Source organism: Pholcus phalangioides, unplaced genomic scaffold (genome assembly GCF_987345545.1).
Source record: "Pholcus phalangioides strain wild (caught in Gottingen) unplaced genomic scaffold, Ppha-v1.0 ptg000007l_1, whole genome shotgun sequence".
Classification (NCBI taxonomy): Eukaryota; Metazoa; Arthropoda; class Arachnida; order Araneae; family Pholcidae; genus Pholcus; species Pholcus phalangioides.
The window spans coordinates 55,697,753-55,711,794 of NW_028301600.1; the positions used below are offsets into that span (position 1 = coordinate 55,697,753).

Below are 14,042 nucleotides of genomic sequence, written 5' to 3' on the forward strand. Positions count from 1 at the left end.
AATGTATATGTGTGTATATGAATTGACATCATCATCGTGCCCCCCAGCAATAATGATCTTGCCCCCCCTCCCCAGACCTCCAAGTCTATCTCCGCCTATGAAGTGAACTCTTTGAATTATTACATTTAATACACATACACACATGATAAAGGTAGAAGCACGAAAGAAATAGATGCTAACACATTGGATACATGATTGTGAATGCTCGAGAGAGCGAGAGAGACAGAAGCAAAACAGAAAGCAATCTTAAATCACTTGAACATTATAAACTAAGCACAGAATAAGGTCTATTAGATGCTGCCATCTATATTAACAAAATAGATCACAACACCCCTCCCTTCTTAGTTAGGAAAGTCATCGATTCCCAGACGTTTTGGGCGAATGGTTGTTCATTTCGTTCTTGGAGTCTGTTGCCACAGTTCCATTATCGTTTGGTATTTGCTCATTTGCAATCGTTGAGCTTGAAGGTTCTGTACTAGTCTCTGTTAACACATCTTCAGGAATTGAACTCAATCCAGAAATCTCTAAATTTGTAGGATAATGGTTCATCATTTGGTCAGCGTGACGTCGGACAACATCTCCGTTATCGGTGATGGTGTAACGTACCTGCCGTCGTTTTACATCCCGGATTCTATTTTTATCTTTCCCAACATAAAATTAGCATTTGTGAATGACAACAACGAAACAGTTTTCTTTCCACTAATAAGGTTTATTACAACATTAAAGTTTTTACATTTCTTAGAACTTTAACCAGTTAAAAAGATCAAACATAAACAACAATTTTTCAGAGTTTTAACTTTAGTAGATATTACACATTCGATTGACTAGGTCTCACCAATATGTCAATCTGTTAGGCAGAGTTCATTACATCTACGCATCAGCGTTTCCTTCAACTGTGTGGATGTCACTGGCCAGTATCCCAAGAAGTCGAGATTCGAGACGGTGTCTGCTCAGCATCCCGTGTAGGGGAGGTTCTATGAGGGCATCAGCCCTGGTCTGCTGTCCCCATCGAGGTCTTCCTTCTCCACGTGAGGCACACAAGACCAGGTTTCGGTGAAGAGTCGTTGTCCCAAAGAGAAGGCTAATGCTCCATTTTGCTCGTCCAACGGCTGATAGGAACAAGAGCCCGGTGGCCCAGGTCACTGCATCTAACTTAATTAGACTGTCGATTCACCAGAACATAATGATGTACTCTGCTCGGGGCGAGACGCCTTGTTAAACGTTGATCATTGTATTTTTAGATCTCACACTCTCGCAGCACATTGGTAACTTTTAAGGGAAAACTTCCCATTCCAAGAAGTCTGTAAAAACTTAGTATACTGAACAGTAAAACCCATTTGCATATAGGTGCATATCTACACGGAATAAAAACACTATTTCAACTTTTGATATATGAAAGTTGGCAACATAGAAACAGTAAACACTGAAGACCTGGGCAGGGTCTGCAACAATAGGCCTATTTTGGATTGTAAAAACTCATGAAATTATTAACCGTGAAGTGGTTCGCGGCCCTCAGATGGCATGAAGGTAAAAACATTGCACATTTTTGTTGTATAATTACATTGCAAAACATTTATCACAATTTGATATTGCACAATAATATTTTAATATTTTGAGTTTGATGATGATCCCACACTGAACCCCCGCCAGCGTTCCGCTGGACTTCCCATAATTAACTAGCAGGCCCCTCATGTTACAATGGTTTTGTATGACACTGGTCCGGTTTGTTTCACAACAGTAGCCGGAATCCAGGATGCACCCTGGCTATAATTTCTGATGTAGACAGCATTTTTGGCATCGAATCTCCTCACTTTTTGTTGTATTTTCTCTGTAACTGCATCTTGCTCCTGTTTCCACCTTGTATCACCCACCAAGTCTGAATGAAGACTGTCCAAGATGGTAGTCAGCCACCTCCTCATCAGCAGCTCAGCTGGACTGACCCGTTACTAAAGATGGCATGATGTGTTGATGAAGTAAGAAACTGGAAAGACTCTTTCTCCAGGAACATGAAACAATGGGTTTTAAAGAGTCCTTCACAGACTGGAAAGTTCTCTCTGCTTGACCATTCACACATGGTCTGTAAGGAGCAATCAATGCTTGACGAATACCATCGCTTTCTAGAAAACAACAAAAATCTTTAGGTATGAACCGAGGTCCATTATCAGAAACTACAACATCCGGCAAACCATGAGTAGCGAAAATCTCGCGCAGCACACCGATGGTTTCGGTGGCAGTAGTTGATGTCATTCATCGTACTTCAGTCCACTTGGAGTAAGAGTCAATTAGAATAAGGAAGTTTTGTCCTTGAAATGGTCTAGCGAAATCTATATGAACTCGGAACCAAGGATTGGTTGTTATTTCCCACGGATGGATTGGAACTCTAGGAGGTGCATGACTTGTCCTTTGACAGTTCGTACAACTTCTTATGTATTTCTCAATATTAGCATCCATGCCTGGCCACCATACGAACGATCTTGCAAGAGCTTTCATGCGTTCAATGCCTGGATGCGTGACATGCACTTAAAACTCGAGAACGACCTGCCACCGGTAAAACTACTCTATTTCCCCATAATAAACAATTCTTATGCACTGATAGTTCATTCCTTTTTATGAAATAAGTTTGGAACTGCGAATTTTTCATCTCAACAGGCCAACGTTTTAGTACCCAATTCAACACTCTAGAAAATATTGGATTTCTAATAGTCATTTTTGAGATATTCACAGCATGAAGTTGTGGATTTTCCAATTCTTCTATGAATAACACTTCTAATGGAGATGTGACCATGGATTCGGGAGTTTTTGAATTCAGTAATCTGCTTAGGACATCTGCATTACCAATTTTCTTTCAAAGCTTATGAATTAACAAAAAATCATATGTATTTAGAAGCAAACTCCACCTTAGCATTCACAGAATGCTTGAATTAAGGTGGTGAGGCGACTCCAAAAAGACATTTTTCTCTTTTAGCACGTAATCCAACATTTTTAAGTTTGTCTAGCATGCATTCTAATTTTGATGCTAATTGCTCTAGAGAATTAGCCCTGATCTAAACGTCATCAAAATATGGAACTACTCCTTCCAAATTTGAAAAAAAATTTTCGATCATATTTTGGAAAATTCCAGGAGCAACATTAACACTATATTGCAATCTGTTAACCTTGAAAGCACCCTTGTGAGTTACAATTGTCTGAGCCTCAGCGGATGTTTCGTGTACATGAAGCTGTAAGTAAGCCTGAGCTAAATCTATTTTGGCGTGACATCCTCCACCCTTCAGGTTTGACAGTAACTGATTTACAGCTGGAATTGGATAGGGGCAAGCATTCATGGCTTTATTCAAAGTTACCCCCACATAATCTAGCGTCACCTGAAGGTTTAATAACAACAGGAGTTGACCACTTTGGGTTTGAAATAGGTTCAATAACTCTTTCATCCTGAAGGTTTTTCAAAGCAATCTCGATTTTTGGTTTCATTGCAAGTGGAACATTCCTAGCCTTGAGTCGAACAGGAAGAAATTCAGGATCAAGGGGCAAAGACATGACAGGTCCTGTAAATGTACCCAATCCAGCATGAAAAACCTTGCTGTATTTTTGAATTACAAAATCCACAGGATTAGATTCAATCTTTTTAACTCCAATGAAATATCCAAAGGCTCAAACCATGAGAAATCCAAAATATTTGGACATTTGCGTTTTGAAATTAGCAGTTGTAATCTGACTTTCTTGTTCCCAAATTGTACTTCTACTATGCATAAACCTAGAAGTGAAATGAAATTTCCTTGAAAATCCTGCAACTTCACAAAATAGTTTCTAATCTTAGGTTTGCAGCAACCAAAAAAAGTTTCAAAAGTTTCTTTAGAAATTATGGAATAATAAGAGCCAGAATCAATCTCCATTTTTAATGCATGGTAGTTCAATAAAACTTTGATACCTTGTTTGAGACCAGAAAAATTAACTACAGAATTCAAATATTCATTTTTGGTTTTAATTTCATGTATATCATGTGTGTATGCTTTATTCTTCTTGAATACTGTATGCTTTATTTTTCTGAATACCCTGGGCCTGACATACAGTTTGTATATGCCCTTTTTTGCCACAGTGACAGCAAGTCGCTGATTTGAAACGACAATTAGAATGATCATGTCGTCCACCACAACCAAAACATACGTAACTGTTATTAGAAAAGTCATCCTTTTAAAAAATTTTTTGTTTCAAATTAAATTTCTCTTTACTCTTCACTTGATCAATGAAATCATAAGTTCCTGAATTAGAAACTTGAGAATGAATCTGTTTTGATTGTGAAAACACAGTTTCAACTGCAAGACACTTAGCTACAGCATCGTCAAAATTCAATTTTGGCTCTGCCAATAACTTCCATTGAGTTCCTTCATCTTGTAATCCCCATACCAACTGATTGCACAATCGTTAAGCAAGAGTAGCACCAAAATTGCAATTTCAGCATTTACAAATTCTCCATTTTTGAGAAATCATAAAAAGAAGGCAAGTGTCATTAGATACGTTCTTTTTCAAAGTTGGACAAAGAGAATAAGTTTACTGAAAAAAGTGGGTCCCTATAAGTTGTCCAAAACAATAGTTATCTCTTTTGTCACGTTTAGAATAAGTTAATTTGTAAACATTATCGTATTGTATGTTTATTCATGGCATTATTATGTTATATATATATTTTATTGTATATCATTTATTGTATTATTATTGTATTGTATTATTGAATGAAGCCATTTTTATTATTCATTTTTATGTGAATGAATAATTGTGGAACGAATTATGCGAATTTCCATTATTTCCTATGGGGAAGTTTGATTCAAATAATGAGCGATTCGTATAACAAACATGTTGGTGGAACGAGTTAAGCTCGTTAACCAAAGTTCCACTGTATGTTTATTTTTCCCCCAGCTCCATGTGGAAATTGGCTGTTATTGAGAAATTATTGTTGGGAGGTTACCTGTAATGTTAAGTGTATGCAATGCATTCGGTTCCAAAGAAAAAAAAATGTGGTCGTTGTTCAGAGGCAACATTTAAGGAGGTTTTGCTGTGTAATTATCTCTCCTCTACATCACACTGATGTAACTGTAGCTTCTATTTCAGCCAATTTCTATGCAGGGAAAGATAAAATGCATTTCATTGAAAGCAGTTGGACAAACTTAAACAGCAAAGGTTAAAAATAGTTCTCTAAATTGAACAAACTGCACTGACCTAAGAATTCTCACTGATAAAGAGCTGATATTTTCAGAAAACTGTTCAGCAATAATTAAATAAAAATGTTATTTACTTAAAAGATCTTTTCCTGTCACAACTTTGGAAAAGCTGAGATTCATCAACTTGCCTACAGCTTAATTTATTCTGGTCTAGAGTACAATACATGGTTTGTCATGTCTGCAGAATGATGACTGGGTTGAAGAGTTGCAAAGAGGACTGATATGCACTTTGTTGCCATGCACAACCTGGGTTATTTGCTGCAGACGTAGGACAAATGTGATTGAAAACTGATATTTCAGGAATGGATAACCATAACGAGCACATTTGAGAAGATGAACAATGAGTTTACTAATATTGGTTGAAAAGCATTTATCAACTTACCACAAATCAAGTTTCCAATCAGATATAATGCATGTTGATGAGCTAACAAATCCAATGCAACAGTTGAATTGGTGAGTAAAGATACTAAATGGTCAAAAATGTCAGCTGCTTCTGCAGACTCTTTGCATGCAAATTCTTGATCTTTACTAGAAATAAAGAAATTATAAAATATGTATACGACATGAGATTGTGATACTTAGATTAGAAGAATTATTAAGAAGAATTTTAAGAATTTAATTGCCACCAACCTTTGCAGGATATGGTTATAGTATATTCCTCTGCAGTATGCAGTTGAGATAGATTGTCTTTCAAAATACACTACTCTCCATGCCTTGTTATAGACAGTCACAGGATATTTTTCTGACAGCTGATATAAAACTTGACAACACCCGTACTGAAAAAAATTCTAATTAGGTTATGCATTGAAACAAAACGTAAACACATTAAAAACAATTTTGAACATAAATCTATTTTTATTAAAGAAAAAAAATGTTGGCAAATATACTTTATGAAAACGACAAGGAATAAATTACATAAAATTAGTTGCAAACATTTAGAATTTATTTATATTAATCAAAAGCACATTAGTGTGTTGAGTTAAAATGAAGTGTAATTATTTTGAACTGAAATTAGTACACACATTCAGTTCTAATTTTGCATGAATTACACTTTAAATATGAATAAGACAAAGCACAGAAAAGGGGAAAATGCTAAAAGCATGATCACTGGCAAATTATGGAGAAAAAGATTGAGGTGGTCCCAACTAAACTTATTTGAGTGTTCCATTTTCGTCCTCTGGCCTATTCCGCATTGCAGCCCATTTCATTATTTCTAAAGGCAATTCAGTTTGCACTTTTTTAAATTCTTACTAGAGAGCTAAAATCAATAACACATGTAGAGCCCAAAGACTTTTTGATACCTCAATTATTTCTGTTCTCTCATATCTGCTCTGCCAATTGTCCTCTTATTATTTGGAAAAGCTGGAAGTGGTACACTTTTTTTACATCCAAAGATGGCTGCTGCTTTCAAAATTCACAACTCCTTTTCTGATTAGCCTTGAGACTGACTTTTGTGGAGTAAACTTTTTTTTATAAAAAATATTCTCTCGTACTAGATCAAAATTCTAGGTGTGCCCAGATAAAGATATCCAGCCAGTGCTTATAAAATGTTATTTGATTGAATAGAAAATTTGGATATCAAATATACCTGGCCTGTACAAGTCAGAAAAATTATTTGTGATGTGGTTATATATACGGGGTGATTATAAAAAAACTATCCCGACATATGGGCCCCTAACTATCATACCATTCACAGAAACTGAATGAAATTTTGGCATAAGGTATTTTGATGTATGCGCTCAAGAATGATATGGAAAACAACAGTGTCACTCGGACAGTTACGGTTACAGTGAGAAAATTTCGAGAATATCAAATGGCAACACCAAGTTTTTTTGTATTGGAATGTGATCTCCATACTGAAAAACACTTAATAGCGTTGGAATGGCACCAGTAGCATGAAAATCCCCGGAGCTAGGCAAGGAAAAAGTAAAAAGGACTTTGCTGTGCACCAGAGCATTAATGTTCGTTTCATTCGTCACACCGTTTCTTCGGCTGAGATCCCAGCCTGATTAGTCCTCCACAAGGTCATGTAGAAAATTTGTGAAACACAATAAAATGCTTTATTTTATGCTGCTTCTCTGTCCTTATTGGTTGTCCTCACTTTTAGCCTATCTACCGCCGGTGATTTTCATGCTACAGTTGCCGTTCGAACGCTATTTAGGGTTTTTCACAATGGAGATCACATTCCAATACAAAAAACTTGGTGTTGCCATTTGATATGTTCGAAATTTTCTCACTGTAACCGTAACTGTTAGAGTGACACTGTTGTTTTCCATATCATTCTTGAGCGCAAACATCAAAATACCTTATGCCAAAATTTCATTCAGTTTCTGTGAATGGTATGATAGTTAGGGGCCCATATGTCGGGATAGTTTTTTTATAATCACCCTGTATATAAATTTGTCTGGGATATGCAGAATCAGTCTTTTGCCTGAAACTACCTAGGTAGAATTCTGACTGGTTTACAATGACCAAATATTCTGTAATTCTGAAGAGCCGCATGCCATTATGCCTGAAAAGAAGTGTTTAACCAGTGTGTGCTACTAGCACTGACTTACGAAGCTGAAACGTGGACACTCAAAAGCAAGACAATACAAAGTCTACAGACAACACAAAGGAGCATGGAAAATATGTATGCTAGGCATCACAAGAAGAGACAGAAAACGAATCACTTGGGTAAGGAACCAAACAAAGGTATATGATATCATGGGAAGAATTAAACGTCTGAAATGGAAATAGGCTGGACATATGGCAAGAAGACCGGAAAACAGATGGACTACAAGTATTCTAGATTGGTACCCTGTGGTGTTAAACATCTGAGAAGGCATCCCCATGCAAGATGGATCAATGAGATCAGAAAAGTGATGGGAAGTGGGCTAAAGCATCAGACAGAGCAAAATTGAAAAATTTAGAGATGATCTTCATCCAGCGGTGGATTGAAAATGGTGGTTGTTGTTGATGATGACTAAGCTCAGACCGTATTTACATCAATGGTAGGATAGTGATAATTTTTTCATTAATGCTGTCTATGTTTTGTAATAAAAATGCTCTTGAAACTTCGGAACAAAGCCTCCTTCATTATAAACCTTATATCCTTGACAGATTAAAATATTTTTATTCAAATACCCATTTGCAAACATGACTGACTTTCTCAAATATTATGAAACCAATAATGGGAAAAAATTTATACTCTGCATCAGATGTCAGATTTAGAGATAAGATTAGATATAAATTTTGCCTAATAAAACTTAGGAAAATCACTAACTAATGAGGCAAGTACAAGGAAAATACAAAACTCTTAATGCATTTCGGAAAAAAAAAAAAAAAAACGCTATGAATGTCATCTTCAGAGGATGAAAAATAACAACCTGACCGATGATCCCACTTGGATGGATTACCAAGTCTTAACTCTCGGTTGCTCAGCGGAAAGACCTCATTCTGGTCACATTTGACTTGGACAGATGTATATTTTTTCTTCCCACTGTGCATAAAACATATGGAATTATGTTTTATGCACTATGTTCATGTTCTGGTTAATACCAATTTATATTGGCTATGTCCATGGGCTTACTGGCAACGATTCTTCATCACAGTATGGGAGCCAACAGTTAATGGCTCCAAGATTCCTTTATATCCGTCTGGTAACAGTTACAATGCTTTTCATTCCCAACACTGTTGCAAAATCTTCTGGGAAAAAAATCCCCACAGGTGGATACTTCTTCACATCTACATGACCTATAACTCGTGTTATACTACTTGGTGCCAGAACAATAAGCAAAACTGCTTAAGCTCTTCCTTCTTGAGACACCAACAATTGACAATGATGATATATCTGTTATTACTAGAACAGCATGGAAGAAACCATTGTGGTAACATTTTGTCCAACTTCTTTAGACTTGCTTTCTGTGGAATTGGGACAGTGGCAGATGTAATTAAATAGTGAAGTCATTGATGATATCTATGAAAAATCATTGCTGGTGAGTTACAGAACAGAATGAACCAAACATGACCAGGCTCTACCACCAGTGATATAAGCAAATTCTGCTAAGGACACATGGTCATGTCAGAAGGATTTTACAAGTGAACAAGATGATCAGAGAGGAACATCTAAGAAGCAGCGTGTTAATCCAGAAAGCATGAAATAATTCCAACTCAACAATAAACTGCATTCATATTGAAGACACCCTCACACGTAAAGTATATTAAAAAGAATAAAAATATTTTGAACTAAGACATACTGGCTCAAACAAAAGTATCCTTTAGTGCTTCCATGCTTTAGTTGCTAGTATACATATTTTCAACAAATTTTTTTGTTAAACTATACATACTTCAACAAAAAAATCTGAAGGGTGTGTTCTACTATCCCCTCAAAAAGATTGATCATTTTTGTCGCACCACAGTCATTTTCTGCACACGAGGGCTAAATAGACCGGGACCTACAATTTATTGCCGATTTCGAACGGCAGGCTTGTTTTTTATACTCGTCGAGGGGTTGGTGCTCTAACCCCTCAATGGGGTTCTCTTTGTGGTAGAAATTTTTTCCTGCGGTCTTGTCGCCGTTTTTGTTGTACCCGTGTCAGGAAATTTTTCTGACAAGGATGAACTGGGTATCGAACTCGTGACACCTCTAAACATCCTTTGGTACTTTAGACGAGTATCTTATTGACCTGGGCTACTGTGCTTCCCTCAAAGAATGTAGTACGAGTTCAGAATCACCCTGCATAGCATGTTTCTAGTCTGAATTCAATTAACTTAAACTGAGTTAAAATTGGCTATCGACCATCTTTTCTGCATAATCCTTGATAACTTCCATAAAACTAATGAAATTTTTAGATTTGTATAACATACAAAAGATGGTTGCCATAAATTTAATGATAATATAAAATTATACTCACAATCAGATGTTTGCTTGTGCTAGTAGTTAGAGTTATAATTAATAAGTTGATGATTCTTGTCAGATTGCTTTCATTTACAAGACAATATGAAACAGAATCAAGATTGCAAAAAGGTTGAACAAGAGCATAAGCAAATTGTAGTGTTGAATGCAGATGATGACCAGTTGGTTGAAAATAATAACTAGTTTGCTGTTTAGCAATTGATATCAGTGAATCTTGAAATGGATGGTCCTCCGGAAAAAAAAGATTTGGCACAATCCTAAATAAATATAAACATAATTATGAATGTTTTCAAAATTTGATAGATAAGTTAAGCCTAGATGCAACAAAGTCCCAAGGACAATAGAAAATATCTTTTATTATATAGTATTTGTTTCAACTAGGCTGATCATATCTCGAGAAAAATATATTAAATTGAGATCCTTAATAACCAATTGGATGTAACCAAAAAAGTTGCCGAAGGTAAGAAAAGTTGCCAATTATCACTGAAAAATTACCAGTGATGAGAAATGAAGTACTACTATAAATTACAGTGTATTAAAATATGTTTCTCCCAAATAAAATGTTGAACATGACAAACATACAAATATATATACAGAGGTTGGACAAAATAATATGACCACCTATGAAAAAAACAACACTCAAGTGAACCTGTCTTGTACTCCCGCCCTCTAGTGTAGAAGAGTGCCACCTAGCGGGCGAGAATGTGAACATATCAGTCTAGTCGTAGCAGTGATAGTACTCGGATGCGATATTTATTGGGGCATTAAAACTTTGTTATGGCTGACCTCACAGATTTCGAAAAAGGCATGATTGTTGGAGCCCGTCTTGCCGGGGGCCACAGTAACGAAAACCGCCACCCTTGTTGGTGTCGGGAGAAGTACCGTGTCAATGGCAATGACAGCCTATAGCAAACAGGGAAAGACATCATCTGCCAAGCATAACAGTGGCCAAAAAGTCGAAGATAACTGATAGAGAGAGAAAGGTTTTAAGGTGAAGTGAGCTGGCCGAAGCTTACAGGAACTCCTCTCTTGAAACTGAAATAGATAGGAAGGTCGACAAAATACTCGTCTAAAGTACCAAAGGATGCTTAGGTGTCGCGAGTTCGATACCCAGTTCGTCCTTATCAGAAAACTTTCCTGAGACAGGGGTACAAAAGAAACGGCGACATGACCACAAAAAAAACTTCCTACCACAGGGAGTCCCCATCGAGAGGTTAGTGCACCTCTATACTCAATGAGTATAAAAAAAAAGCCCGCTGTGCGGAATTGGCAATAAATTGTTGGTCCTGGTTTAATTAGCCCTCGTGTTTAGAAAATGACAGTGGTGTGACAAAAATGATTTAAAAAAAAATGATCGAAGGGTTTTGAAGCGGATTGTGGCCAGAAAGCACAAGACAACAGCATCCCAGATAGGATCTGAGATACACACACATCTACAGGAAGGCGTATCGACAAAACTATCCGCCGTGAACTGTATGCAGCAAACATACACGGTAGAGCTGCTATTCCAAAACCATTGGTGACACCATGCAATGCCTTGAAACGACGAACATGATGTCACGAACATAAGAATTGGACACAACAACAATGGGAGAATGCCATCTGATCAGACGAATCATCGTTCACATTATTCCAGACTAACGGACGTGTTTACGTTTGGAGAACGCCAGCACAAGCCTATGACGTTGATTGTCTCCTTCCTACTGTTAAGCATGGAGGGGGATTAGTGATGCTGTGGAGCACGATGTATCACCGTGGTCTTGGCCCACTTGTTGTTCTGGATGGGCGGGTTAATGCAGCAGTTTATGTCAGTATTCTGGCCGACCATCTTCATCCAATGGTGCAATATTTGTTTCCTGATTCTCGACCTGTGTTTGAAGAAGATAATTCACCCATTCACACTGCTGGAATTGTTGGAGACTGACTTGATGAACTGCAACACCTTGTGTGGCCCGCTCTGTCCTCTTATCTTAATATAATATTTATATAATAATAACCTTTGTGGGGTACTTTGGACGTCAAACTGTGCAGTAGGTTTCCACCTCCAAAGACATGTTCTGAATTAGTGAGCTTTTTGCAGGAGTGGCGGCTACATATCCCTGTGACTGTTGTTTGTGCATGACTTGTATTTGTCTATCCCACAACAGATACAAGCTATAATTAATGAAAAAGGAGGGCCAACAGCCTAATTAATAAAGATTTTGTCTCATTTCTCACAGGTGTTCATGTTATTTTGTTCAACCCCTGTGTGTGTGTGTGTATATATATACATTGCTGGCCACCCAAATTGCAACACCAAGAAAGACAAGAGATATCGCAACAATATTTATTTTGTAGATAACATGTTGACCAAGCATCAAATGATTAAATTTATAGACTTCTGTGAAGTGTGGTTCCTGCCAAAATCAGTAGCCAGAGTAGCCGCCATTGTTGGAGATCACAGCTGCCACATGCCTCGGCATTGATTCAAAGAGACTTTGGATGTGTTCTTGGGGTACAGCAGACCAAGCAGCTTCCACGCGTTGCCAAAGTTGATCTGGTGTGGCAGCTGGGGATGTAATCTGGGTCAATCGTTGAGCAACCATGGACCACATGTTTTCTATCGGCGAAAGATCCGGAGAGCGAGCTGGCCAGGGAAGCAATTCAATCTGGCGATTGACGAAGAACCTTTGGACAATGCGTGCCACGTGTGGTCGCGCATTATCCTGTTGAAATATGGCTGTGGGCAAGCCCTGAAGGTAAGGAAGGACAACTGGCTCCAACACCTCGGAGATGTATCGCTGGCTTTTTAAAGTACCGGCAATGCGTACTAGAGGAGTGCGAGAGTGATATCCAATACCGCCCCATACCATAATACCCGGTGCAGGACCAGTGTGGCGGTGCATAATGCAGCTGTTCAGCATCCTCTCTCCACGGTGTCTCCAGACTCGAATCCGACCATCGTGGTGTTGCAGACAGAAGCGTGACTCGTCAGTAAAGACAATTTCATTCCATTGTGCCATCCACATCCTTCTTTCATTGCACCATTGGCGGCGGAGACGTCTGTGGTTTCGCGTCAAGGGTAGACGAAGCAATGGACGTCTTGCGGGCAGACCACTCTGCTGTAAACGGCGTCGAATGGTACGTGCAGACACTGGATGATGCGGTACAGACTGAATGTGCTGTGCTATGGTTCGTGATGTGGCTGAGCGATCCGTCACTGCCATACGCACAATACGCCTGTCATCACGTGAAGTGGTGCACTGAGGTGGATGCGATCGAACACGTCGGTCCGTCGTACCCTCCTGCATCCAACGATCACATATCCGCATTACAGTTGTTTGGTTTCGTCCAACACGACTACCGATTTCCCTGAAAGATAATCCACAATCTCGGTAGGCCACTATCCTTCCTCTGTCGAACTCGGATACTTGAACTCGGATACGCTGTTTCCTACGAGGCATAATTGATCGTTTTTTTGAAAAAACCACAAGAAAAACACAATTGCCGTACTTAAAATTGTCGAAATCTCCAAGCCTTAAATAGCGCTTTGAAGTGGCGCCACAGGCGCGCGTGATGTGCGTCTGCGCTGAAATTCTAATCATTTGCATATCTCACCTCCGCTAATGCATGTTGTAAATTTCATATTATTTGCATGCTTCCTTCAGGGTGTTGCATTTACGGTGGCCAGCAGTGTATATATACTGTATTCCTGTGCATTTTGAAGCATGTCAGAACACTCTTTATTTTCAAACATGGCAGAAAAATTGAACTATTTTTTCAGAACTTCACTCTCTTCACACACACTGTTAGAATATTTATCTCCACTTAAATTTAAAATTTAAAATTCAATCAAACAATTTTTTCAGAATATGACATTCTGCAGTCCAGGATAACTTTTTTTCAATTTGTTCAATTCAATTGATAATTTGAAATTCAGTGCTTCTATATGTAAC

The 14,042-nt window shown here is 38.0% G+C and overlaps 1 protein-coding gene across 1 annotated transcript in view; it reads right to left on the reverse strand.

The window, feature by feature from the left end:
* htt (huntingtin) overlaps nucleotides 1-14,042 on the reverse strand; it is a 441,906-nt gene that overhangs the window by 283,243 nt on the left and 144,621 nt on the right. Inside the window, exons 16-18 of the mRNA XM_089233919.1 lie at nucleotides 10,106-10,364; nucleotides 5,841-5,986; nucleotides 5,593-5,738 (exon numbers count right to left, since the gene is read on the reverse strand). Of these exons, the coding sequence (XP_089090045.1) occupies nucleotides 5,593-5,738; nucleotides 5,841-5,986; nucleotides 10,106-10,364 (551 nt within the window). The remainder of the gene's footprint in view (nucleotides 1-5,592; nucleotides 5,739-5,840; nucleotides 5,987-10,105; nucleotides 10,365-14,042) is intronic.